Source organism: Schistocerca serialis, chromosome 1 (assembly GCF_023864345.2).
Source record: "Schistocerca serialis cubense isolate TAMUIC-IGC-003099 chromosome 1, iqSchSeri2.2, whole genome shotgun sequence".
Taxonomy (NCBI): Eukaryota; Metazoa; Arthropoda; class Insecta; order Orthoptera; family Acrididae; genus Schistocerca; species Schistocerca serialis.
The window spans coordinates 579,179,384-579,205,319 of record NC_064638.1 but is presented as its reverse complement, the minus strand read 5'-3'; the positions used below and the strand labels follow the sequence as shown (position 1 = coordinate 579,205,319).

The following is a 25,936-nucleotide window of genomic DNA, read 5'->3' as shown; positions in this document are numbered from 1 at the left end:
GTGAATTTCTTCTTGGTGTAGCAATTTTAATGGGCAGTAGTGTAGGTTGCTCTAAAGGAGTATAATTTTTGCATGCAGGCCAGGATACAAGCAAAAACAAGTATTTTGACCAGTTATTGGCGAAAAGCAGTGCTCATACCACAGTCGTCTTATGCCCATTTTCCCACTCTCACGAAAAAAAGTTAATATCAAAATACACTGACGGGAAATTTTCGTAACACCACAATATCATTAATGTAGACTAATGAAATTTCGGGAATGCATTTGCCTAGGTGGTATAATTAAGTGGTTAACATTACAAGATCACAAATTAATGTACGTGCTAGGTAAACCATTTCAAGTATGAAATGCTGGTACATTAACAACCAGTGTACCGCCAGAATGTTGACTGCAAGCATGAAAAAGTACATACATTTTGTGATACAGATGTCGGATGTCAGATCTGCCCTTGGTCGGTCAATACGGTTAACGCTGTTTGTGGATGATGCTGGAATTGTCGTCCAATGATGTCCCGTATGTCCTCGATTGGAAACAGATCTGGTGATCGAGTAGGCCAAGCAAACATGTTGACACACCGTGAAGCTACAACAGCAGTATGTAAGCGAGAGTTATCCGGTTGGAAAACACTCCTGGCAATGCTGTTCTTGAATGGCAGCCACAACAGGTCGAATCACCAGACTGACATACAAATTTACAGACAGTCAGGGTGTCTGGTATAACCACGAAGGTGCTCCTGCTGTCATACGAAATCACACTCCAGACCACAGCTCTAGGTAAAGGTTCAGTGTGTCTAGCACGCATAGAAGTTGATTGCAGGCCCTCACCAGGCCTCCACCTAACCAGCACATGACATCACTGGCACTGAGGCAGAACCAGCTTTCATGAGAAAACGCAACAGACCTCCAACCTGCTCTTCAATGAGCTCTCACTTGACACAACTCAAGTCGTAAATGATGGTAGTTTGGGGTCAGTGGTATCAAGCTACCACGCACCTGGCCCAGAGCTGTCCTTGAAATAACCGATTTGTAATTGAATGAGATTTTCACTCTGCCGCGGAGTGTGCGCAGATATGAAACTTCTTGGCAGATAAAAACTGTGTGCCGGACCGAGAGTCGAACTCGGAACTTTTGCTTCTCGCGGGCAATTGTTCTACCATCTGAGCTACCCAAGCACGACTCACGACCCTTCCTCACTGCTTCAGTTCTGCAGTACCTCGTCTCCTACCTTCCCGACTTCACAGAGGCTCTTCTGCGAACTTTGCAGAACTAGCATTTCTAGAAGAAAGGATATTGTGGAGACATGGCTTAGCCACAGCCTGGAGGATGTTTCCAGAATCAGATATTCACTCTGCGGTGCAGTGTGTGCTGATATGAAACTTCCTGGCAGATTAAAACGGTGTGCCGGACCGAGACTCGAACTCTGGACCTTTGCCTTTCGCTGGCAAGTGCTCTACATCTGAGCTAACCAAGCACGACTCACGACCCGTCCTCATAGCTTCAGTTTTGTCAGTACCTCGTGTCCTACCGTCCAAACTTCGCAAAAACTCTTCTTCTGGTTCGCAGAAGAGCTTCTGTGTAGTATGGAAGGTAGTAGACGAGGTACTGACAGAATTGAAGCTGTGAGGACGGGTCGTGAGTCGTGCTTGGGTAGCTCAGATGGTCGAGCACTTTCTCCCGAAAGGCAAAGGCCCCGAGGTCGAGTCTCGGTCCAGCACACAGTTTTAATCTGCCAGAAAATTTCCATTTGTAATAGTTCGTTGTGTCACAGTGGTACCAACTGCTGCTGAAACTGCTGCTGCACATGCAGTGCAATGAGTCAGTCATACGCCAAACATTATGGTCTTCCCTCCCAGAAATGCCACTTGACCGTCCGGAGACCGGTCTTCTTGCGACCGTACATTCTTGCGACCAACGTTGCCAGCAATCATGTACAGTGGCTACTTTCCAGGCACGTCTTTCCGCATTCATGCTTCTCGTAGCCCAATTGGACGACCCCGTTCAAACTCTGTGAGGTGCTGATAATGGCTTCTTTGTCGCCTTCAAGGCATTCTTGACTATCAACAGCTCACCATGTCCAGTCTCAAAGGCAACTAACGCCCATGACTGTTACTGCGTGTATTTAAAGAAAATCTCATTTGCATACTTGTGGTGGCACGACTAGCGCCACTCTTATGCGACTCGCACGAAATCTGAACAGACATCATCTTTCAGATGCTGAAACATACCTACCAACTTTCATTTATATTGCACAACTCCCTTTTGGTTTCCCGATTTTTTCCGTTAGTATGTTCGAAAATCCTTTGCTTTGGAATTGTCAGTGAATGTTCACGTCCATCGGCTTTCCAGGTTCAATCCAGTACCTTCATTTATCTATTCATCCGTGTGCTACATGGCATTGTGTTGCCAGAGAAACTTTTTACATTCGTCATTCCTCTTTCTTCACCTTGTCAACCGATTCGACCAATATTTAGTGCTGTGCATCGTCTCCGTTGCCGAGACAGGCTCCGTAGCACCACAGATTATGGATTGGGTAAGACCATATACTGCTCGTTCGGCTGAATAGAGAGAGCATGTTCTACAGACTTTCGAAGAAGAGCCAGGTATCAGCGTAAGGCAGGTGGCCATGGCAAGTGGTACATCTCCAAGTTCAACATGGGGAATACTTCACGAGCAGCTCGTCTATCCGTGTCATCTTCAATGTGTGTGGGACCTACGCCTGCTGATCACCCAGCACGTGAGAACTTTTGGAGATGGCTTGTTGCACGAACTGCCAGTTCTTCAGTTTTGTTTACACACGAGGCAATATTTGGAAGACCTGCAATAAGGAGTTTCCACAACCAACACATATGGGCTGACCGCAGTCCTCGTGCTACTATGTAGGCTATACAGCATCAGTCTAAGGTTGACGTGTGGGCTGAAATTGTAGATGACTGTCTGGCAAGGCCTTGCATTCTCACAGCATATTTTACAGGTGCTGCCTACAGGGACTTTATTCAGAACACTCTCCAAGCCCTACTATAAGATGTGCGCCTACAAATAACAAGAAACACGTGATTTATGAATGATGGAGCTCGAGCAAATTTCGGTCTCAGTGTTAGAGATGCACTGGTCGGTATCTTCCATGGCAAACGAATAGGTAGAGAAGGACCACGTCCCCCCGACCTCAGTCCTTTGGATTCTTATCTATTTGGGCACCTCAAACATTTGCTCTTTGCAGCAGACCATCTGAAGGCAGAAATTTTTCATTGAAGTATCATGGAATCTCGGAAAACCATTCGAAACCGTCAGGGAGTATCTGAAAGAGTACGACAGTCCGTGGTGCGACGAGGGCATGGGTCTTTAGCAGCAAGACGAGGATATCTCAAGATTTTATTATAGTTTATGTGTAGACTAGCTCCCATCACCTAAATTGTAAACTTCTATTAATAACTCGAAAAGAAGGAATTTGTGACAAACTTTTACATGAACTTGTTCCGATCTGAGGAGTCTCTCCCCATTGTTTGTAACGAATATTTGAAACACCCTGTATATCAGTCTCTGACAGGTTTGAAGAGGGCGGCCGCGAATTACTCTCTTGTGTCAATCTCTTCATCTCAGATTAACGCTTGTACCCTATGAACAGAATTATTTGCTCTGTTTATACCAAGCTCTGTCTCCCACCTTTCTTTTAACTTCTCTAGAATCCTCTAGTAGCATTAGATCCTGCAGTCTTAGCACATATCCTATCATCTTATCTTTTCTTCTTGGCAGTGTTACCCATTTGTTCCTATTTCCACCGATTCCGAGAAGAACATCCACAGTCATTGTCTCATCAGACCATCTGATTTTCAACAGCCTTCTATAGCACCTCATCTCAAATTTTCGATCCTCTTCTTTTCCGAATTTTCCACAATCCGTGATTCATAAACATAAAATGCTCTGCTCATCTTCAAATTAAGGTCTATGTTTGACGCTAATAGACCTCTTTCGGCCACATATACCCCCTTTGTCTGTGCTAATCTACTTTTTATGCCCTCTTTTCTTCGGTGGTGTTGTGTTATTTCGTTTCCAAAGTTTATCGTTAATCTCATTTCTCCTACTCCTGATTACTTTCGTACCTCTTCGGTTTTTCCCTCAGTCCATATTCTGTACTCAGAAGAGTATTCATTCCAGTCGATAGATCCTATAATTCTTCGTTTTTACTAAGAATAGCCATGTGATCAGCGAATCCTATCAATGGTATCCTTTCACCCTGATTTTTGATCCCATTCTTCTTTCATTTCCGTCGTTGCTTCTTCGATGTATAGACTGTAGACGGCGAGAAACTGCATCCCCGTCTTACACCTCTTTCAATCTGAACATTACCTTCTAGCTATGTCATTCTTTTAGTTCTCGCTTGATCCTTGTACCTACAGTATATTACCCGTCTTTCCCTACGGCTTACTTCTATCTTCCTCAGAATTTCAAAGATCCTGCACTATATTGCATTGTCGAACGTTTTCTCCTAAGTCTTGGTTCCATTATCAAGCACAACGTCACAAATGCATCGCTGGTGCCTTTACCTTTCCGAAACGGTTTAAGGAATTCCTAAGGAGTTGTCTATCTCTCGCAAGTCTCCCAAAGCTTTATTAAACACTGACTGTATTATTCTCTCCCCGTTATACCCGTGTCGATGCCTATTTATTTCTCTGGCACGTCCTCAGACAAGTCTTCCGTCTCGTTCGCCCTTCAGTGTACGACTTCCATCTATCGATTCTCTCCTCTGCATTTAGCAATAAAATTCCAATTTCACTCCTAATATTACTGTCCTCCGTTTTAGTTTCCAAAAGACTGTTTCGATTTTTCTGTATGCTGCATATGTTCTTCTGACGACCGTTTCATCTCCGATTTATTCACTTTTTCCTGCAACCATTTCGCCTTGACTCCCCTGCACATCCAGTTTATTTCATTTCTATGTGACTTATATTGCTTATCTCTGTCTTTGCCTGAAGATTATTGTACTTCTACTTTCGTGGATCAGCTGAAGTATGTCACCTGTTACCCAAGGTCTCTTCGCAGTTATCTTTCTCATACCTTTATCTGTCTGCATAATTTCGTGATCGACCTTTTGAGAACTGTCAGTTGCTCTTCAATTGTCCTACCTCTTGCACTATTCATTATGGCACCGTCTACAGTCTTGGAGAACTTCAGAAGCATCTCAACAGTGTCCCATTGCTTTCCACATTGATTCTTCCCGACAAACTTCAGTGTACGCTTCATCAATACTAGACTGTGATATGGTTCTACATCTACTACTAGATATGCCTTAAAATCCAGTATCCGAGTTTGGAGTCTCTATCTGACCATGTTGTAATCCAGGTGGGATCTGCTCATGCCCCAGTGTTTTTTCAAGTACACTTCCTCCTCTTGGATTTCTGAACAGTGTATTAGCTATTACTTGCTGAAATTAATTGCAGATCTCAATAAGCCTTTCTTCTCTCTCAGTCCTACTATCAAGACTATATTATGCAGAAACACTTTATTCTATTCCTTCCTCTACTTCCGAGATCCAGCCCTCCACGTTTATTATGAGGTTACTTCGAAATATAAATTAAACAGTTATTATGGCAGCCTAAGTAAGTTTTATTGAATGCTTCATTATACCTCAAAGTGACATGGATACATGAGACTATTTTTCAACGTAGTCAGCAAGGTTCTTTAAACAACAATCGGGATTTTGTACCAATCGTTCATTTCCTCTAGAACAGACATCCAATCCTTTCTTACTGAGCCATTCCAGAATCGCTGTGTGAACATTCTCATCTTTAGAAAATCTCTCATTTCTGCAAATCAGCTCCTCAATTGTTGGGGCGAAATTGTCTGTGGTCGATGTTCACGGATTTCCTTCCTGATCAGTAGCATCTATGTCTGTGTGGCACTGGTCAAATTGTTGGCACCATTTGACTACAACTGGACACAGCATTGTATTTTGTTCATATATCGCCAGAATTTCACTGTGAACCTACTCCTCCCCTCCACAGGTCAAGATCAAGGCTATCTCTCCCCCTCCCCCCATCCCTCACTGCAGATTGGTTGTTGATGGGGACAAAGTATTGCCCCCTTAACCCTCTCCTTAACTGGTTCTGGACCCGCATATACTTATGTCGGAAAACTGTTCTTCCCTCAAAGTCAAAAGATCGGAGACGGGGTTCCAAGGTTGCTGGTAGCAGACACAGAATTTGAGATCAGCTCATAATTCAAGGATTTCCAGGTAGTCCTTGTAACAGAATCCTCACCCCCTTCTGCCTCCTCCAGAGAAATTTCAAGGTTACAGAGCGGATTACTCCGTAACTTGCGTGTTAAAATCCGAATCCCTTGTATAACCTATTATGGGGGCCCCTTGCCATGCCAAACGCAATCAGTCATAGAGACTAAGTAAAAAACTATTGTGACTCTTCTCGCAATCATACATTTTCTGTTCAAATTGTGCACCTGTGGTTCCAACAAGGGAAATCTTTAATGGGCAATCATGCGCCTTGCCACACCCTTTGCATCAGCCACCGACAGTCGTTGAGACATTATTATAAACAGTAATTGGCCTTACTACACTGACTTGCAGCAGTTATGCTGTGACAGAGCCATCGCATCTTGTGAAGGCATTGAGCATGCGGCGAGCCATATGCGTGAGACACACTGCACGTGCCCATACGACCTCTCACATTCCTGTGTTTGACAATGTTGTCTCATCAAACCGGTTCGCCGTACAGTGCCCCATCCCGCCTTCCTGTGACAATCCCGCAGCCAGGATGCCAAGATTCTATACATCACCCCCCCCCCCTTGCTACCTCATAGGCTGCCAGCCGCCACCACCCTCACAAAGGCAGAGCCCCCGACAGACAGCTGCTGTCTCTGGCCGTTTCTCTGTCGTTTTGTGGCTCATAAAGCTAGTTACAGTAGCACTCTTAAGTTAACATTGCTTTAAAAATTTTCGGTTTTTAAAACCAAAGATAAGCTTTAGGAACCGAGTAATTCTCTGCCGCTGTTGCCACCACAAGCAGAATGCTCTGTGTTCGACGGCTGCTGCCATGTATAAGTTTCTTAAAATTTCTCACTCAACGTAATTATACATCCTTAAATGTGCAATATTTCTATGTCGTATTTAAACAATTAACGTCATGTTTCATAGAACCACCGCCATTCAAAAAAGGAGATCGACAGTAAAATATTTATACTGGCATTATTTTTAATAGCATAATTGCAGCATCATGTTGCTGAGTTTGATAGCATAATTTACGCCAAAAATGACACAGTCCTTAGCAAGAAGAATTTAAATGTGGTTACGTCTATCACAGAACCGTTTTATGACAATATAACGGTGGTTAAAATCTATGCTTAGGTGAACTACCACCAAAAATCAGAGAATAGACAGTCTGTCATGTTGAAGAAGGTTAAGCTTTGTTAAGCTTTGTGCATTTAATCGTTATCTATACGACAAATTCTCCAAATTCATCTGTGCGAGCCTCAGTGTCAAAATCAAAAATACCATTTCTCCTACATAGGAATGATAATGTGAGAGCAAGAGGAACACTGCGCAAATTAAGCAAGAAATCCCCTAAATGTCCTGTGCTCGTGTCACATAAAAGCGGAGTCGGCTTATGTTAAAATGGGTTTTCTGATGGGTCAACCACCTCAAATATTGCAGCAGCTTTTGGGTCATCAGTGCACGGGTTCAACACTATGGGCACAGGACTGCATCCCTGTCTTACAATTTTTGATCGAAGTACTTCTCTCTTGGACTTACATTCATATCTGTATCATGAATCTTTGATTTCATAACCATGCGTAAACTGGAACAGTTTGGGTATCATCAAAAAATACTTACTTTTTTACCTTTACAAACCACACATGACATTGTTACTAATCTAATTTACAGGATAGAAGGACGACTTACGCTGTCATACAGTGGAAACTATACAACGCTTCCATGAAATAGCCTGCTGACTACTAGTACTACACATTTATATATGCCAGAAATGAGGCATGTTATGCTTTCAGCTACCCGCTCTCAACTGAAAATCACTGAGACAGTGTAGCCGCTCCATCCTAGCATTTTAACTTCATCTTGCAGTACAAAACGCTTTACTTCTTCTTCTGGTAATGCTGACATATGTATTCGCACAGTACATGACATTTCGCCACATATATCGTTATTTCACATCAAAATTATAGCAAACTGGCACCTATTTATCGGCATATTATAGCGAAATTTCAACAAATTACCCCATACACCTTCATGTTACGCACACTTGTAGCAAGATCGTACGAAAAATATTTGCTGCTGTTTTTCCAGTTTACATTTGTGTGCCTGCATTCTCAGAGTATTGCATTCCTGGCTGGATATGTATCTTGGCATTGATTTCAATTATGTGGGTTCTATAAATAGATCCCGCAACATTCCAGTGAGGCTACATTTACCTATCTGTGGTATCAGGATGTCACATTCCTGGACATCCGAACTTCACAAACTGACCCGTACATCACTATGTTATAAAAAAATTGTAACAAATTACCCCTTACATTATAATGTCACAGCAAAATTGCTACAAAATGCACCATAAATCGCCATCTTACAGCAAGATTGTAACAAATTGCCCCTCTATCCAATACATCACCATGTTGTAGCTAAAACTGTAACAAATTATCCCACGCTCTATCACTGCTACATGAAACTGTACAGATAGCCCCATACATCGACACGTTTCTGCAAGGTTGTAACAAGTTGCCCTCCCCACGGTACATAACCATGTTATAGCCGTAACTGTAATGAATTGCGCAATACATTGCTGTATGCTTCCTGCATTTTTTGTCTTAACTGTTTTCATTGACGTAATTCTCTAGAAGCTTAATAAGCCTAGTTACCACCTTCAGTCTCAGTTCTCTATAATTAAATTTAATGTTCTTCCTATATTACACTTACTAGATCAAGCTCCCCCTGTCCCATGCAAGCTGCTGTAACACATGAAGCAGTATCACTATACACATCTAGTACATATGCCATGATTGTCTCCTATTTGCCTTCATTCAAAATCTGTGACGTCCTATACTATCGTTTATTAACACCATTATTATGGTACCAAATGTTCTGACATCTGCAGAACAAAGTGTGGGTCTTACAGGAAAATTCCACTTCAGAGAAAAGGCGTTATTCATGTCACTTCTTACTTGCCTGACCTATATAATTTTGTATAGAATTTTTAGCTACGTAGTTGTGTTTATTTTGAGTCTGTGACGCAAATGATGTGGTTCTGCACGCACCATTTACACCTTTTGCTGTTGTTATGTCAGCCGGTGTGATGCACATTGATAACAGCAATCGTTGAGAGTTCTCTTCGTAGCCCTATACAATCCCTCTCCAGTGACAGAGGAAAACCATTAAAATTTCATAAATTTGTGTTGAAATTCGTTGTCTGTATGTACTATACTGTGTATGACCATTTTTTTTTGGATAGTTGGAGCCACTCCTACTGTCGATGTTTTTCATTCGTTCAGATGTTCACACTCTCTTACCCAACGTAGGTTTGCAAGAATTGCGTCGCAATTCTTTCAAGGAATACCATTTAAGTTCCACTGAGCATTTATGTTATATTTTCCTATGGGGTTGTATCGACCTATTACAATCCTGCCGGCACCCCTCTGAAATCGATGTCTGTCGTCATGCCTTATTGATAAGAGTTCTAAACACGAAAAAATATTCCAGAATAGACATCACTAGTGCACTATATACAGTTCCCTTTACAGATACATTCCATTTTGTCCAGACACCTCCATTCACTTTCTCACGAGCTCCAAACACTGGAACAATACTCCAAAATAGATAACACTAGTCCCTTGCATACTGGTTCCTTCACAGATGCATTGAATTTTCCCAGAATACTTCCGTTCTTCATCCGTTGGACTGATTTTTTGTGATCATTCCACTTAATAGTGTTTTCCGTAAACATGTGCACAACATCCACCGCTAATCATCTAATATGATTCTTTCAGATTTCAGGTTTCGCCTCAGCGAAATGTTCCGATTACAAACAGTAACGCTTGCCGAACAAAGAATTTCACTCACGCTGAATGTCTTCGTAGGTTTCTCATCGTGTCCTTTAAACACGCTAAAATTTCACTGTAACTTAAGCCAAGAGTTTCTAGTTCGGAGTCTTGCTATTTACAAAACACAGTTACAGTTTCTATTTGTCCCTGCGGATCTTATTATTACTCACGGAATTAAACATCTTTTCATTGTATTTACGTAAAGAAATGAGTATTTCATAATTTTTTCTATAATTTTTATTGTCCTTTGCATGGGTACTTACATTGTACATTTAACTTGGTGAGCAAATGTTTATGCCAGATTAACCCGATTTTGTCTGAAAATTTGCTACTGTACAGGCTCAAACCTATTCAAGGTTTGGACAACAGGCATTACCCGTGTCACGGGGAAAAATAGCACACCGTAGCTCCAACAAAGAAGCTTTATATTTTAGCATACGCACAACTTTGCATTGAAGTATATGTCCATTATCATTAGTTACAAATACAAGGGTCGTTCAATAAGTAATGCCCACAACTTTTTAAAAAGTCATTAATATACATAAACAAACGTCCTTGTTGGTGCTTCACATTTGATGTTTGTTCAGTGCACCGGTGAAATTTCGAACATTTCTGGCAGATGGGAGAGCCGTAGTACAGCTCCAGAGCCGTAGTACAGCGCGAAATTGGCGTCCACATATGACCCACGTTACAAGATGGGTGCCGTTATTGAATTCTTGTGTTCAGGAAAAGAAACCGCCGTGAACATCCATAAACGTTTGTGTGCAGTGTATTGTGATTCTGCAATTAATACGAGTACAGTTGGGCGACGGGTAAAGAAAGTTACAGCCTCAGGATATGCTGAAACAGAGCTCGGGACGTCCTGCCACAGCCACTGCTCCAGACGTCCCGAATCCTGTGGATGCCATTATTCGTGCCGACCGGCCCATCACAACTCAACAATTGGCTCTACAGTTGTTGGTCAACATTGGAAGCACGTCTACACTGTTCGAGACAAGTCTGAGAAACCGGGAACACATCGCCAAATTGGGTTTGACATCATTGCCTGCCGGCCTCGGTGGCCGAGCGGTTCTAGGCGCTTCAATCCGGAACCGCGCGACTGCTACGGTTGCAGGTTCGAATCCTGCCTCGGGCATGGATGTGTGTGATGCCCTTAGGTTAGTTAGGTTTAAGTAGTTCTAAGTTCTAGGGGACTGATGACCTCTGATGTTAAGTCCCATAGTGCTCAGAGCCATTTTGAACCACCATTGCCTCATCCACCTTATAGTCCAGACATGGCACCCGCAGACTTCCATCTCTTTGGGCCGCTAAAAGGTTCTCTACAGGGAACACACTTCGAAGATGACGAGAGTGTCAGTTATGCAGTGAAAACATGGCTACGCCTACAGGACAAGAGCTTCTACTGGCAGGGAATGCATGCTCATCCACGACGTGGGCGTACAACCATGGAACGTGACGGAGACTACGTAGAAAAATAGGACATGGGCAAGACATGTTGATGTATATTGTCAACAAATGCTTACTCTTAACAATAAACATGTTCTGAGGAAGAAAATGTGGGGCGTTACGTATTGAACGAACCTCGTACTTAAATTATTTAAAGCCAATGAATTAGGTGTCTCATCTAGGATCAAGAATTTCATTTTATAAACATAAAATAGGAAAGGGTAGGACAACTACACCTAAAATATTAAAACCATTAGAAATATTTACATTTTACTTCCAGTGGTTGTCTGAAAAGCCCATTTTAATTTTAATCAGTTGAAGGTCGTGGTTAAAAGTCCGTTTCCTTGCGTAATAGAACTTAAATACATGCACATGCTCATAACAACTGTTTGCTTATAGAAAGGCAATAACTACTTACGAAAAGTTAAAACTGCTATTTAGTGCTATGCAATGACGCTTTGGTAGGTCACTGGAGGGGATTGGCACCACATCTGCACACACAAGTCACCTAATTCCCGTTAATTTCAGGAAGGGAGCGATGAGCTCTGAGTCACGTTCAATCACACAACATATCGATCGGGTTCAGATCTGGCGAGTTGAGGCGGCACTACATCAATTGAAACTCACTACTGTGTTCTTCGAACCACTCCATCACACTTCTGGTCTTGTGACATGGCGCATTGTCTCGTTTGCAGATACCGCTGCCGTCAGGAAACATGATCGCCATGAAGGGGTGTACGTAGTCTGCAACCAGTGTACGATATTCCTTGGCCGTCACTGTGTCTTGCACGAGCTTTACTGGATCCGTGAACGCCTACGTGAATGTTCCCCAGAGCACAATGGAGCCGTCGCCAGCTTGTCTCCGTCCCGAAGAATAAGTGTCAAGGATCTGTTCCCCTGACAGTCGACAGATTCGCGCCTTCTCATCGGTATGACGGAGAAGGTATCGGAATTCATCATACCACGCCACGCTCTGCCACTGCGCCAACGTCCAGTGCTGGCGGTCATGTGCACATTTCAGTCATAGTTCCCGATGTCGTGGTGTTAACATTGGCATATGCACGGGTCTTTGCCTGTGGATACCTATCCTTTTTAGCGTTCTGTGCACTGTACGTTCAGGCACACTTGTACTGTGCCAAGCATTAAAATCTGATTTTAGTTCCGTCACAGTTCGCTACCATTCCTGCCAGCCTGTCTGTCCATTTACGAAGTCCGACATATGTAATGAGGGGTGACCGCTCAACCCTAAAATGCCTGGACGTGGTTTCACTTTGATTTCGCCACGTGTTGAAGACGCACTCCTGGAACACCAGACAAGTCATGGTGCTTCCAAAATGCTCGTGGCGAGCCTCTGGGCCATCACAATCTGCCGGATGGCCCGCCTTCCCCATTCTGCATATGGACAGCATGTTCATCGATACTATGTGCACCGTGCATGTGTCTTCCCTCGCCAGGTGACACCGCTGTCTCCTGAACGGGTTTATATAGATGGTAGGTCGGTGGTCTTAATGTTCTGGTTGATCTGTGTATACTGTGGAGAATGGGTGGCAGAAGACATGACATGAGTGATAAGGTAACTAAAATTGAGACCAGATCAGGATTATGCAGGAAGTAGAAAAAGATATTATGGGAATGGACTAGAGAGCACTGACGTCAGAAACGATAGGGCGCATTTAAATTTCCCTCACTAGGTAACGTGATGGAACTGGTGTCGTGTTTTCGGAACGTATAGGATACACACAGACGTTCACTGTTCCAGGGTTGTTCAGTAAGTAATGCAACACATTTTATCCTCGGCCAATTTCGGTTAAAAAATGCGGAAATTGTTGTGGGTCATCGTGGAGTATTCCCGCTTCAGCCCTTAGAGTTTGACGAAGTTCCGATGTGTTGCGAAACCCAGAGCATCGCAAATATTTACCGGCGCTCGCAAAATAACTACAGAGACCTGGAAGTGAACAGAAACACGGTGAATCGTTGGACGAGGTGTCTGTCATCATCGCAAGGTGGTGCAAACTTGACCGATTTTTCGCGTGAGGGCCAGCCGCTCACAGCTGTGTCTCCTGCAATGCTGGAACGTAACACCTCACTGCTCAACTGGACATATCTACCACTGTGATTCTTGAGTTTGTCCCTGCGTATTTGATAATCAAAATATCCACGGATGTACTGCCGGTCTATAGTGTCCAACGGGCACAATATTTCGGCGATCATACATGTCGCCATCATCAGGTGAACTGACGGGCTGAGCTCCTGTGAACGTGCCGGTACAGAGATCCGTACGCTATGGCTGCTCAGGGGGAACTGGGTTCGGTCGCGGCGGCGGCCAATTTAAATACCCTCCGCCTGCGGCGCACTCCCTCCGCCGTCCGAGGCCCGCGTCACGGCGATGTCGTTTGCTAAGTACTCTTACCTTTCTGAAGAGATGTCGTTCAGAGAATGATGTTCCAAATTTTGCTAAGGTTATGAATCACATCGATTCTGCAGCAGCTAAGAGAATCAAGAAACGAGCCAGCCTCGCATTGGTACGTGAGAGAGTTCAATTCACCCGCCGGAGCCTTGAGTTTACCTCACAGGAATTACTCAAACTACATTTGCAACTGGCTAGTAATTTCACTTCTTTTTTCTGGGATTGGATTGATGGTGTCACCTGGGTTGCAGCTGATTCCGCCCATAAGAAGGCAACAGGACGTCAAACAGCTAAGTTCTCACGTCTCCTTGACAAACCATCTCTGCAGGTTCCGTGCAAGACTGTCATCAATTTGAGTGGCATGGTGTTGAGTGATGATGCGGTCTCGGTTTTGCAGAAAGGTCTCAACTTCGCTCCCACCCCCAAGTTCACTCCGGTCGCAGAAATTGTTAGTGCTGTTGAACAGGTTGCAGCTCGACTTCCGCCTGAATCAGCTGAGGAAATACGTCGTGAAACTCGTCGTGCGTTGACGAAATCCAAGCCGATGAAGTCAAATATCACCAGTAAAGAGAGGGCGGCCATTCGTGATCTGAGGGAGCGCTCTGAAATTGTTGTCTTACCGACTGACAAAGGCAATGCTACAGTTGTTGTCTCCCATAAGGACTACATTGACAAGATGCAGAGCCTGCTAAATGACGATTCCTACCGGAAGATCAGCGTTGACCCCACAAAGAAGGTGGAGAACAAGACGAGGTCGCCTCTCAAGGACGCAGATTTACCGGAGGGTGACGCCAAGAAATTGTTACCCCAAGGTCCGGTACCGCCTAGACTAAATGGACTCCCGAAGGTTCACAAAGAGGAGGTACCATTACGCCACATTGTCAGCAACATCAGGGCACCTACGTATTTGTTGGCCAAATACCTGACGGGAATATTAAGTCCTTATGTGGTTAAATGCCCTCATCACATCCGTAATTCCGTGGATTTTGTTAAACGCCTTGATAGCTTCAGGTTGGATGAGTCAGATATCGTGGTGAGTTTTGACGTCGTTTCCTTGTTTACGAGGGTACCCCTGCGAGAGTCACTAGAATTGATTAGTCAGAAGTTTGACGAGAAGACCACTGAACTTTTTAGGCATGTCTTGACTTCCACGTATTTTCTTTTTAATGGAGAATACTACGAACAAACGGAGGGAGTCGCCATGGGTAGCCCACTCTCACCGGTAGTAGCGAATTTGTACATGGAGAACTTCGAGGAGGAAGCTCTGTCGTCATCCGAATGGAAACCTACTTGCTTTTTCCGTTACGAGGACGACACGTTCGTCATCTGGCCACATGGTATGGTTAAACTCCTTGACTTCCTTACACATGTAAACTCCATACACCCCAACATCAAATTCACTATGGAGACTGAAACGGAGGGTAAATTACCTTTCCTTGACGTCTTGGTCAAGAGAAGGGCTGACGGCACCCTAGGTCATGGGGTGTATCGGAAGACAACGCACACTGATCTGTATTTGCACGCAGACAGCTGCCACCACCCTTCACAGAGGAATTGTGTACTTAAAACTTTAGTACATAGGGCGCGCACTATCTCTGACGCAGAGAGTCTTCCCCAGGAATTGGAATATCTGAGAGCTGTATTTCGAAAAAATGGGTACTCAGAGTGCAGATTCAACGTGCTCTCCGCCCAACCACTACAGCACAACCTGTGGAGATGGATGAAATCACGAGGGAGGAGGTAGGCACTGCATTTACTCCATATACAGGCGCACTTTCGGGGAAAATAGCCCGCATTTTGAAGAAACACCGGGTCGGAACTGTGATTTGTCCTCCGAATAAAACTCGTGCTCTGGTGGGGAGCGCCAAAGATGACCTCGGTTTGAGGAAGGCCGGCGTGCACCAGATTCCGTGTCAATGTGGCAAGTCGTATATTGGTCAGACGATGCGTACCGTCGAGGATCGATGCCGTGAACACCAGAGACACACTCGCCTGATGTATCCGAGCAAGTCGGCGGTCGCTGAACATTGTTTGTCGGAAAATCACGCTATGGAGTTTGAACGCACGAGGATTCTGGTACAGACGTCGATATACTGGGACAGCGTTGTTAGAGAGGCCATCGAAATTCGCACCAATGACGACCTCATAAACCGTGACTATGGCTATAATCTTAGCAAGGCTTGGGAACCAGCGATTGGGTTAATCAAGAGTAAATCGAGCAAACGTATAGTTGTGACGACCACGGCGGACAGAGCCATCACACCGACGTCATCACAGACGCCGTCGCAATCTGTTCCACCGCGCGACCGTGGCGCGGGCCGCGGACGGCGGAGGGAGTGCGCCGTGGGCGGAGGGTATTTAAATTGCCCGCCGCCGCGACCGAACCCAGTTCCCCCTGAGCAGCCATAGCGTACTGATCTCTGTACCGGCACGTTCACTGGAGCTCAGTCCGTCAGTTCACCTGATGATGGCGACATGTATGAAAGCCGAAATATTGTGCTTGTTGGACATTATAGACTGACAGTACACCCGTGGATATTTTGATTTCTACCTCTGTTGGTAGAGCTGAACACACTTCTACCAGTTGAGGTACTAAAAGATGTGTGCACCCTGGGTTCCTATCTACCTCACACAAGACCACAGAGGGCAACGAGGGACTGTTGGAAATACTTGCGAGTTACGAGGCTGACGGTGACAGTATCCGACAAAGATGTCGGATATTGGCACAGGTGATGAAACATTGTTTCATCACTTCGAACCGGAAACAAAACGGCAGTCCATAAAGTGACTTCACACCACCTCTCCTCCGAAGAAAAAATTTAAAGCCGCACCCTAGCTGGTAAAGTCATGACGACGGTCCTCTGGGACTCTGAAGGGGTTGTTCTGTTTGATGTCTTCCCTCATGGTGCAACGATCAACTCTGAAGTGTATTGTGCTACCTTCAGGAAACTGAACAAACGTCGCCACAAAAATGCAAACGGACTACCACTTCTCGGTGACAAGGCATGGCCTCGCACAAGTCTGCTAACCCGAGCTCAGCTCGCACAACTTCATTGGACTGTTCTTCCTCACTCACCTAACAGCCTGGATCGCCTCACCTTCCGACTTTCATTTGTTTGGACCAATGAAGGATGCACTCCGCGGGAAGCAGTACGTGGATGAGGGAGGTTACCGATGCATCAAGTCGTTGGCTCTGAAGTCGACCAGTAGAGTGGTACAATGCGAGCATATGGGCTCTGCCAGTAAGGTGGAATAAGCCTATCGCATTGAACGTATATTTTGTTGAAAAATAGGGTTTTTTAGCCAATAAGTTGGTTCAAATGGCTCTGAGGACTATGGGAATTAACTTCTGAGGTCATCAGTCCCCTAGAACTTGGAACTAATTACACCTAACTAACCTAAGGACATCAGCACATCCATGCCCGAGGTAGTATTCGAACCTGCGACCGTAACGGTCGCGCGGTTCCAGACTGTAGCGCCTAAATCCACTCGGCTACTCCGGCCGGCAGCCAATAAGTGGGGAATAATATGGCGTAGTAGAATCCTGAATAAAAACAACCTGCTTTCAGAAAAAAAAGTGTGGCATTACTTATTGAATGCTCCTCATGGAAGACGAGGAAGGAGAAATTTATGATATGGTGAAGGTAAAGGATAAGGGTTAGTTTACAATATGTCATATAGGCCTAACAGTGAATTTGATAGGAGGGATATAAAATGATAGGTGGAGATTATGAGGATTGAAACTGAGGCTCGATTGTACAGATTAATGCCAGAGTTTTGAAAAAAAGTTTACGCTGAGAGTACTGGTTGCACTCAGGAGGTAAACTAGTTGTAATGTACTTGGAGCGTAACTGGGTGCCCTATTTTGATGCTAGTCAGTTGTCAGGATGAGCATTACTGCAAAGGGCATTTGATTCTAAAGCATTATGTTAGGGTGAAAACGTTAAATAATTTACTTTTTCTCTCTTAACAACAAATGGGCAGGGTGGGTTCTTCCTTAGCTCGGGTATGAGATAGAATGAAACAGCATTTTTACATAAGATAACATTTATTGAAAGTTTTGTACAATGGTTTCCTTACTGGATTGTTCTGGCTGGGAGAGCGGCAGCTGTGTCGTCTGCGAAACCTCTGCTGCGTGAGCGGCGGCGTCTGATTACACCTGGCGGTGTGTATCTCGTGTCACTGTTTCGCCCAGTTGACTGGAGACGCGCATCGTGCTGTGGCCCGTTTAATTATTGAGAATGATGTCGCGAATCGGATGGTGATACCTTGGATGTGGCGTCCCACTGTTTCTCTTCTCTAAGCGGCCGCGTGTGTCAGTGTTGTGCGTCGGCCAGCGGAGCGGCGTGGCGGGGGAAGGGCAGTGTCCCAGACTCAAACAGCAGACTCCAGCTTGCCAGTCCTCGGCTGTCAGATCTTCATCCCAGCTCACAGGTGACTGCTGATGTGAGGCTGTCTCCTTCCCGTCCTCACGAGTTACCCGGGTACGTAAAAATCAGTCTTCAAATACCTTCTAACTTCTGTCTTCTGGCGGCGAGGCTGCTGCTTGCTGTTCCATTACAGCAGCGGACTTGGTTCTTCTGTGTACGATGTAGTCTCTTCCTGCATGACGGTCTTCAGCACCGAAACTCAACTGAAAACTACTCTGTCGGGCCCACTGCGTCTCGCGTATTTATTTACTTCAGTTCACTGGAGGTGAACGACTTCATGGTCATTGCCTCTTCTGTCACGTTGAAAAGCTTCTCGAAGAAACTTCTTAACGTCGGTCATTGGCTCTTGGAATGTAGGCGAGGGCCTTTGATCACATGTGACAATTGAGAAACGCGTGAGCTGGTCGGGTAATGCCCTGATGGCTGAATTGACAGCGTCTGCTTATGTGGGGAGGGCAATGGCTTCTCCTGAACGTGCTGAATTCACGGTCATTGCCTCTTCTGCTCTGCCCGCTGTTTGCCAGTGCGTAATTCTTCTAAACTAAACTAAGCTTTTCATTTATTTTCTAATTTCTACTTCATTTCACACTGATATCACAAATTTATTTACCTATCTTAAGTACCACTCAACAGGAGTGACCGTTGGAATTTCTGGAGGACTGGAAGGGAGAAAGAGAGCCGACTGTCCAAACCTTTGACAGGTGTGCCGATCGCAGCGCCACCTCTCCATGGAGAGAGCGGCGGCGGCCACCCACCTGTCTGAGGACGAGGCAGAGCAGCTGGTGCTGCGGGCGCTCGCCAGGGGCGCCATCGACGGCCACGTCGACAGGTCCACCCTCATCGTGGAGCGCGTGCGGCCCAGTCCCGTCGGCGTACTACAGGTAGAGTGTTACTAGCGCACATATCGTGAGCTTCAGCTTGCTGTAGTCGTGTCTTACCTCCTGCTGCAACCAGTGGCTCATCATCATACACTCCAGAACCCAGACATTAATGATAGGACGAACCAACTGTAGCTTCCAATCAATCAACGACTCCTGCTCCCCATGTACAAGCATCGTAGCCAGCTAACAAATACACTAAAATATCTTGGAGTCACCCTCGACCAGAAACTAAGGTGGAAACCACACCTACTAACATTCAACAGAAATCTCGCAATAGATTAAAATTAGTAACGGTACTTAATGGCCGAACTTGAGGGTTACACTTCTCCACTGTCTTCCGTATCTGCAAACCAAGCGAGGACTCGCATTTGGTAGGACGACGGCTCAAACCCACGTTCGGCCATCCTGATTTGGTTTTTTGTGATTTCCCTAAATCGCTTCACGCAATTCCCGGGATGGTTCCCTTGAAATGGAGCCGCCGATATCCTTACCCATCCTTCCTTAATCAGACCTTGTGTTCCGTCTCTAATGACCGCGTTGTCGATGGAATGTTAAACACTAATCTCCTCCTCCTCCTCCTCCTCTCCCTCCTACTCCCGGCCACAAAACCATGATCTGACCCTATTTTCCGAAGAAAATTTTGTTTCATGGGTATCCGCTCCATCAACGACCTATCAGTCTCTACAAAATCCTCGAACATCATGCACTACCCCTTGCTTTCCGCTCCGTTTATCTTTGAAAACATGGGCCCTTTACCATCTCATCAAAGTCACATCTCTTCTTGCTCACATGGAACACCTGACCGACTCCCAGTTTCTAGAGCTCCAAGCGGCTCCTAGTATGGCACACGGAGCAATAGTGACAAACCTTTTAAAACACATGACACTATTACGACGGTATGTTTCAGTTGACTCCGAATTTCACATTGTAATTGGTGGTATGTAAGCAGACACATTTATCAGTGTACAATCATTAGTTTTTTCCTATTGGCCATTTTCGACTGTGTAGTCATTATCAAGCAACCTACAAAACACACCAATTATGGAAAGAATAAAACATGTAACTTGATATAAAAGTCCAAAAAACTGAAAAAAATCCAAATGACAGACTAGTCGTAAATTCGACACACAGATCATATGTATGCAACATACGCAACAGAAGTGATTTATAAATTAATCCACGAGTGTAACCACATATAAACGTTAAAATGAACTGTGTCGAGTATAAACAGAAAGTTTATAGGCTTACATCTGAGAGAATCGTTCAAATGGCTATGAGCACTATGGGACTTAACATCTGAGGTCATCAGTCCCCTAGAACTTAGAACTACTTAAAGCTAACTAACCTAAGGACATCACACACATCCGTGCCCGAGGCAGGATTCGAACCTGCGACCGTAGCGGTCGCGCGGTTCCAGACTGAAGCGCCTAGAGCCCTCTGAGAGAACCATGTACAATACAGCTTATGTACGTATTTGACAACCAAGCACTGAAAATTTACATTATTCCGTACATGAACCTCAACTTATTCTCTTGATACATCCGTGTTCAGACTGGAGTCTAATCAGTTGTTCTAAGGTATAATAAAGTTATTGTCAAACACAGGACACGTGTATATCTATAATACACTGAAGTGCCAAAGAAACTGGTATAGTCGTGCGTATTCAAATACAGAGCTATGTAAACAGGCAGGATACGGCGTCGCAGTCGGCATCGCATATATAAGACAACAAGTGTCTGGTGCAGTTGTTACATCGGTTACTGTTGCTACAATGCCAGGTTATCAAGATTTAAGTGAGTTTGGACGTGGTATTATAGTCAACGCACTAGCGATGGGACACAGCGTCTCCGAGGTAGCGATGAAGTGGGGATTTTCCCGTGCGACCATTTCACGAGTGTATCGTGAATATTAGGAATCCGATAAACATCAAGTCTCCGAGATCGCTGGGGCCGGAAAAAGATCGAGGAAGAACGGGACCAACGACGACTGAAGAGAATCGTTCGACGTGACAGAGGTGCAACCCATCTTCAAATTGCCGGGCCATCAGCAAGTGTCAGCGTGCGAACCTTCAACGAAACATCATCGATATGGGCATTTGGAGCCGAAGACCCACTCCTGTACAACACAAAGCTTTACGTCTCGCCTGGGCCCGACAACACCGACATTGGACTGTTGATGACTGCAAACATGTTGCCTGGTCGGTCTCGTTTCAAATTGTATCAAGCGAATGGACGTGTACGGGCATGGAAACAACCTCATGAATCCATGGACCCTGATTGTCAGCAGAGGACAGTTCAAGGTGGTGGAGGCTCTGTAATGGTGTGGGTCGTGTGCAGTTGAAGTGATATGGGACTCCTGATACATCTAGATACGGCACTGACGGGTGACATGTACGTAAACATGCTGTGTGATCACCTGAACCCATTCATGTCCATTGTGCGTTCCGACGGACTTTGCAATTCCAGTAGAACAATGCGACACCCCACACGTCCAGAATTGTTACAGAGTGGCTGTAGGAACACTCTTCTGCGTTTAAACACTTCCGGTGGCCACCGAGCTCCCCAGACATGAACATTATTGAGCATATATGGAATGCCTTGCGACGTGCTGTTCAGAAGAGATCTCCACTCCCTCGTAGTCATAAGAATTAATGGACAGCCCTGCAGGGTTCATGGTGTCAGTTCCCTCCAGCACTATTTCAAACATTAGTAGAGTCCATGGCACGTCGTGTTGTGGCACTTCCGCGTGCTCGCGGCGGCCCTACACGATATTAGGCAGTGCAACAGGTTCTTTGGCTCTTCAGTGTATATGCCTATGTATTATACATAGTTGAATGGAGTTATGAGAGGTATAATTAGATGTTTCGTTTCTGAAAAACGCTATCTGTAACACTGGTTACAACGTCAGTGTAAAATAATCCTGATCTATGCAAAACATATAAAAAGAAGTATATGTAGATTTTATACTTTGCACTCACTTGGTATGTTTTGTGGGTTGCTTTATAATTACTTACAGCCTAAATTGGCCAATAGCAAATAAACTGAATATTGTGCAGCCAATAATGGACAATATTTTCTTTTAAAAAATACTTACCACTGAACACAGATTCCTTTCCTTCACACATAAATGAAATGATGTAAATTAGGTTGGACAATGTTACCACATGTATAACAATGACTTAGTCAGCAACGAGGCGCGTATGTATTTTCAGCTGTATAAAGAAAAACAGGTAAGGCCACTTGTTTAAGTGCCTTGCAACATAGAAATAACTCAAACATTCTAACTGACAGCCAGCGAGAGTGTCTATATTATTAATGATTCCAAACTTTACGCGTTTTAAACGATAAGTTTAGCTGCTTTTAGCGCCCTACAGGAACGGAATTTTTGTACTGTGCAATTAAAACAGGCCTTTACCTATAAGTCATCATACCTCCTACTATATTCTACCGTTATGTAGCACAGAATCTACCTCAAAGGTTCAAACATTCACATTACTAGGTAATGATCCTGCGTTTGTCGGTTACATATTTTTGTATAACCCCATTCACATTCCCACTCCACTAGCAGTGGTGCACTGACTTCGGACCTTTACTAATCAGCCAAACATCCGTAAGGTAATTGTATACGACACTAATCTCCGTCAATTTCGATTATTTTCAGTGCTACCACTTTTCCACCCCCACCCCTAGGTCTAGTGTTGTTACAAATACCTTATTTCTAGTGGTTTCCCGAATAGCAACTCTTATATAACTTAAATTTGGTTGAAATTATCCCATATCTGTAGCGGCCATTTTAGGGGTTGGTTTTAATTGTTTCTTCTTTTTTGTTTAATAATTATTATTGTTTTGTTATGTTCCACATATATTTTTGTTTATAATAGAAAGGCCTACGAGAACTTTGACCATATTTAAAGAAATCGTTTGCTAGAAACGGAAGAAATGAAAAAGTACAGCTTGGAAAAGCAGAGAAAAAGACAACGAAATAAATATAGTTCGCAGTTTAACTCTATATGTGCAGTAAGACTGTTTGCAGTGTGCGAGTACTTGCATTCTGAGTGATGCTGAGGAGCTATGAATGAAACACGGGGTCGCCTGCATTTGCTATTTAAACTTGTTTCAAATCAGACTACTGGACAAATTAGTCATCGATCTTACAAATCGTGCTGTGCTGTATACACGCAGTCCAGTCACAGCGATGTGACCGCCTTTTGCAGCGCAGTCTGCTGCCAAACGTGCTGGCCAGAGTGTCAGTGAGGTTCTGGAAAGTCAGGGATGTGAAGCCATACTGATTCCATTGCAGTGGCCAGCTGCACTAGGCTACGCGGTTGAGGCTCCGTGGTGCGAACAGCCCGATCGAGGTAACCCACAGATTCTCAAAATGGTTCAAATGGCTCTGTGCACTATGGGAGTTAACATCTGAGGTCATCAATTCCCTAGAACTTAGAACTACTTAAAACTAACTAACCTAAGGACATCACATACATCCATGCCCGTGGCAGGATTCGAGCCTGGGACCGTAGCGGTCGCGCGGTTCCAGACTGAAGCGCCTAGAACCGCTCGGCCACAGCGGCCGCCACAGATTCTCGATTGGGCTTAAATCCGGAGGCTAGTACAGTAAACTCATACTGATGCTCTTCCGACCACGCACGTACACTGCGTTTCATTGTCCTTTTGGTAGATGCCATCGGAACGGAGAAAAACAAACTGCATGTAGACGTGGACATCATCCCGAGCATACATACACAATTTTGTTGATCCATCGTGACTTCGAGAATGACGAGATCACCCAGGAAATACCACGAAAACTTTCCCCAGACATTAACGCTCCCTCCTCCGGCCTGGACCCTTCCGACGATTCTTGTAGGGTTCAAATGGCTCTAAGCACTATGGGACTTAACATCTGAGGTCATCAGTCCCCTAGACTTAGAACTTCTTAAACCTGACTAATCTAAGGACACCACACACTTCCATGTCCAAGGCAGGATTCGAACCTGCGACCGTAGTAGACGCGTGGTTCCAGACTGAAGCGCCTAGAACTGCGCGGCCACCGCGGCCGGCGATTGTTGCAGGATGTTTGCTTCTGTCCGAGGGGGCATAAAGCATTATTCATCTAGAAAGGAAACCTATCACCACTCAGTGGACACCCAGTTGCGAAAATGGCACGCAACTTCCAGCCTTCGCCGCCGACGAAGAGCAGTCCTGGGTGCATGAAACAGGCACCTGCTGCAGAGTCCCACGCACAGCAAAGTTCGCTCAAAGGTAATTCAGGACGCACTGTTGGGAACCCCTTAGTCTATTTGGGTGGTCAGTTGCTGAACAGTTGCACGTCTATTCGTCAGTACACATCTTCAAAGCCGTCGTTCACCCCTGTCACCTATGGCCCTTGGTGAACCACAGTTGCCTCAGCGCCTGTTTTGGATATCACCAATTTGTCGTGCTCGGTATACTTTAACCACGGCCACACGTGAACTGTTTACAAGTTTGGCCATATCGGAAATGCTTCCGTCCTTGGTCCGAAAGCCAATGATCATGCCCTTTTCGATATAACTCACTCTTTTTTCGCATTAGGACAGCGATTGCACTGTTTTCCGCTTACCCCCTGACACGATTTATATACCATTCACTGCTAGTGCTGCCGCTTGCCGTCTGTGAAAGGTTATTGAACCTTGACATCCAACAAAGATGGCGATCACATTAATGTGGCTGGACCGTGTAGAAATCTGTATTTCATACTACATTAAGCTGTGTCCACTACATTTTTCATTGCTTTCCAGTTATCGCTCGAGCGAATTGTCGCGATGGTAAAACACTGGACTCGAATTCTGGAGGACAGTGGGTCAAATCCCCATGCAGATATAATAATTTGGGTTTTCAGTAGTTTCCCTACATTGTTAAGGCTAACGCCGGGGTGGTTCCTTCGGAAAGAACACGGCCAGTTTCCTTCCCCATCCTTCCCAACAATACCCAGCGCTCTGCTTTCCTCTGCTAAGAGACGACTACCGTGCTATCGGCGAAAGTTATAAAACAGCGGACACTTGTACGCAAAACCGTCTTAGATTTGTTTTTCGGCACATTTACCGGAGCACATAAACCCTCACGAAACATGTTCACATTTTTAGAAGTCAGGTAAGGGTAAAGGTCACGCGAAGATTACGCTTTCATATTGAAGTACACACAACTTGAATTTCACCGTATGCTGCATCATCACTTTATACTATGTGTGAGTACTTTCAACGTTCTCAGTGGCCAGTGATGATTGTTTCTCTTATCTTCTCCCCAAATACTAAACTTATATTGTCTTCTTTTTACTTGCAGCTGCTCCCTGACATCAAAAAACTGGACAAGTGGATCGAAAACATCTCCGAGCAGGACACCAGGTTCGCCGGCCAAATGGAAAGCATCATTTCTCTGTAAATCTACTAAATGCCTTCGGGGATAATAAATCTAATAGTTAATGTCACGATTCAAAATTCTGCACTAAACTGTACTATCATGTACGCTACAAAATCTTAAACTGTGGCTGGATAATCTAAGTTCTGAAATGAAACCCAAAAGTAGGTAGAATTTCTTTCCTGCAAACAGAGGCGTGCTAACAGCGGGTTCTTCTCCTGGGTGGAATATTTTTCAATACGTTTTTACATGGTACAGACCCTACATAAAATATTAAATGTAGGAGCGAAACATTTATCATGTAGTTAAGGAAATACTCCACAACATG

General features: G+C 44.7%; 1 protein-coding gene across 1 annotated transcript in view; it reads left to right on the top strand.

The window, feature by feature from the left end:
* LOC126416757 (uncharacterized) overlaps positions 1-25,632 on the top strand; it is a 79,207-nt gene extending 53,575 nt beyond the window's left edge. The window contains exons 4-5 of the mRNA XM_050084636.1: positions 19,040-19,219; positions 25,534-25,632. Of these exons, the coding sequence (XP_049940593.1) occupies positions 19,040-19,219; positions 25,534-25,632 (279 nt within the window). The remainder of the gene's footprint in view (positions 1-19,039; positions 19,220-25,533) is intronic.
* The last annotated feature ends 304 nt before the right edge of the window (positions 25,633-25,936 follow it).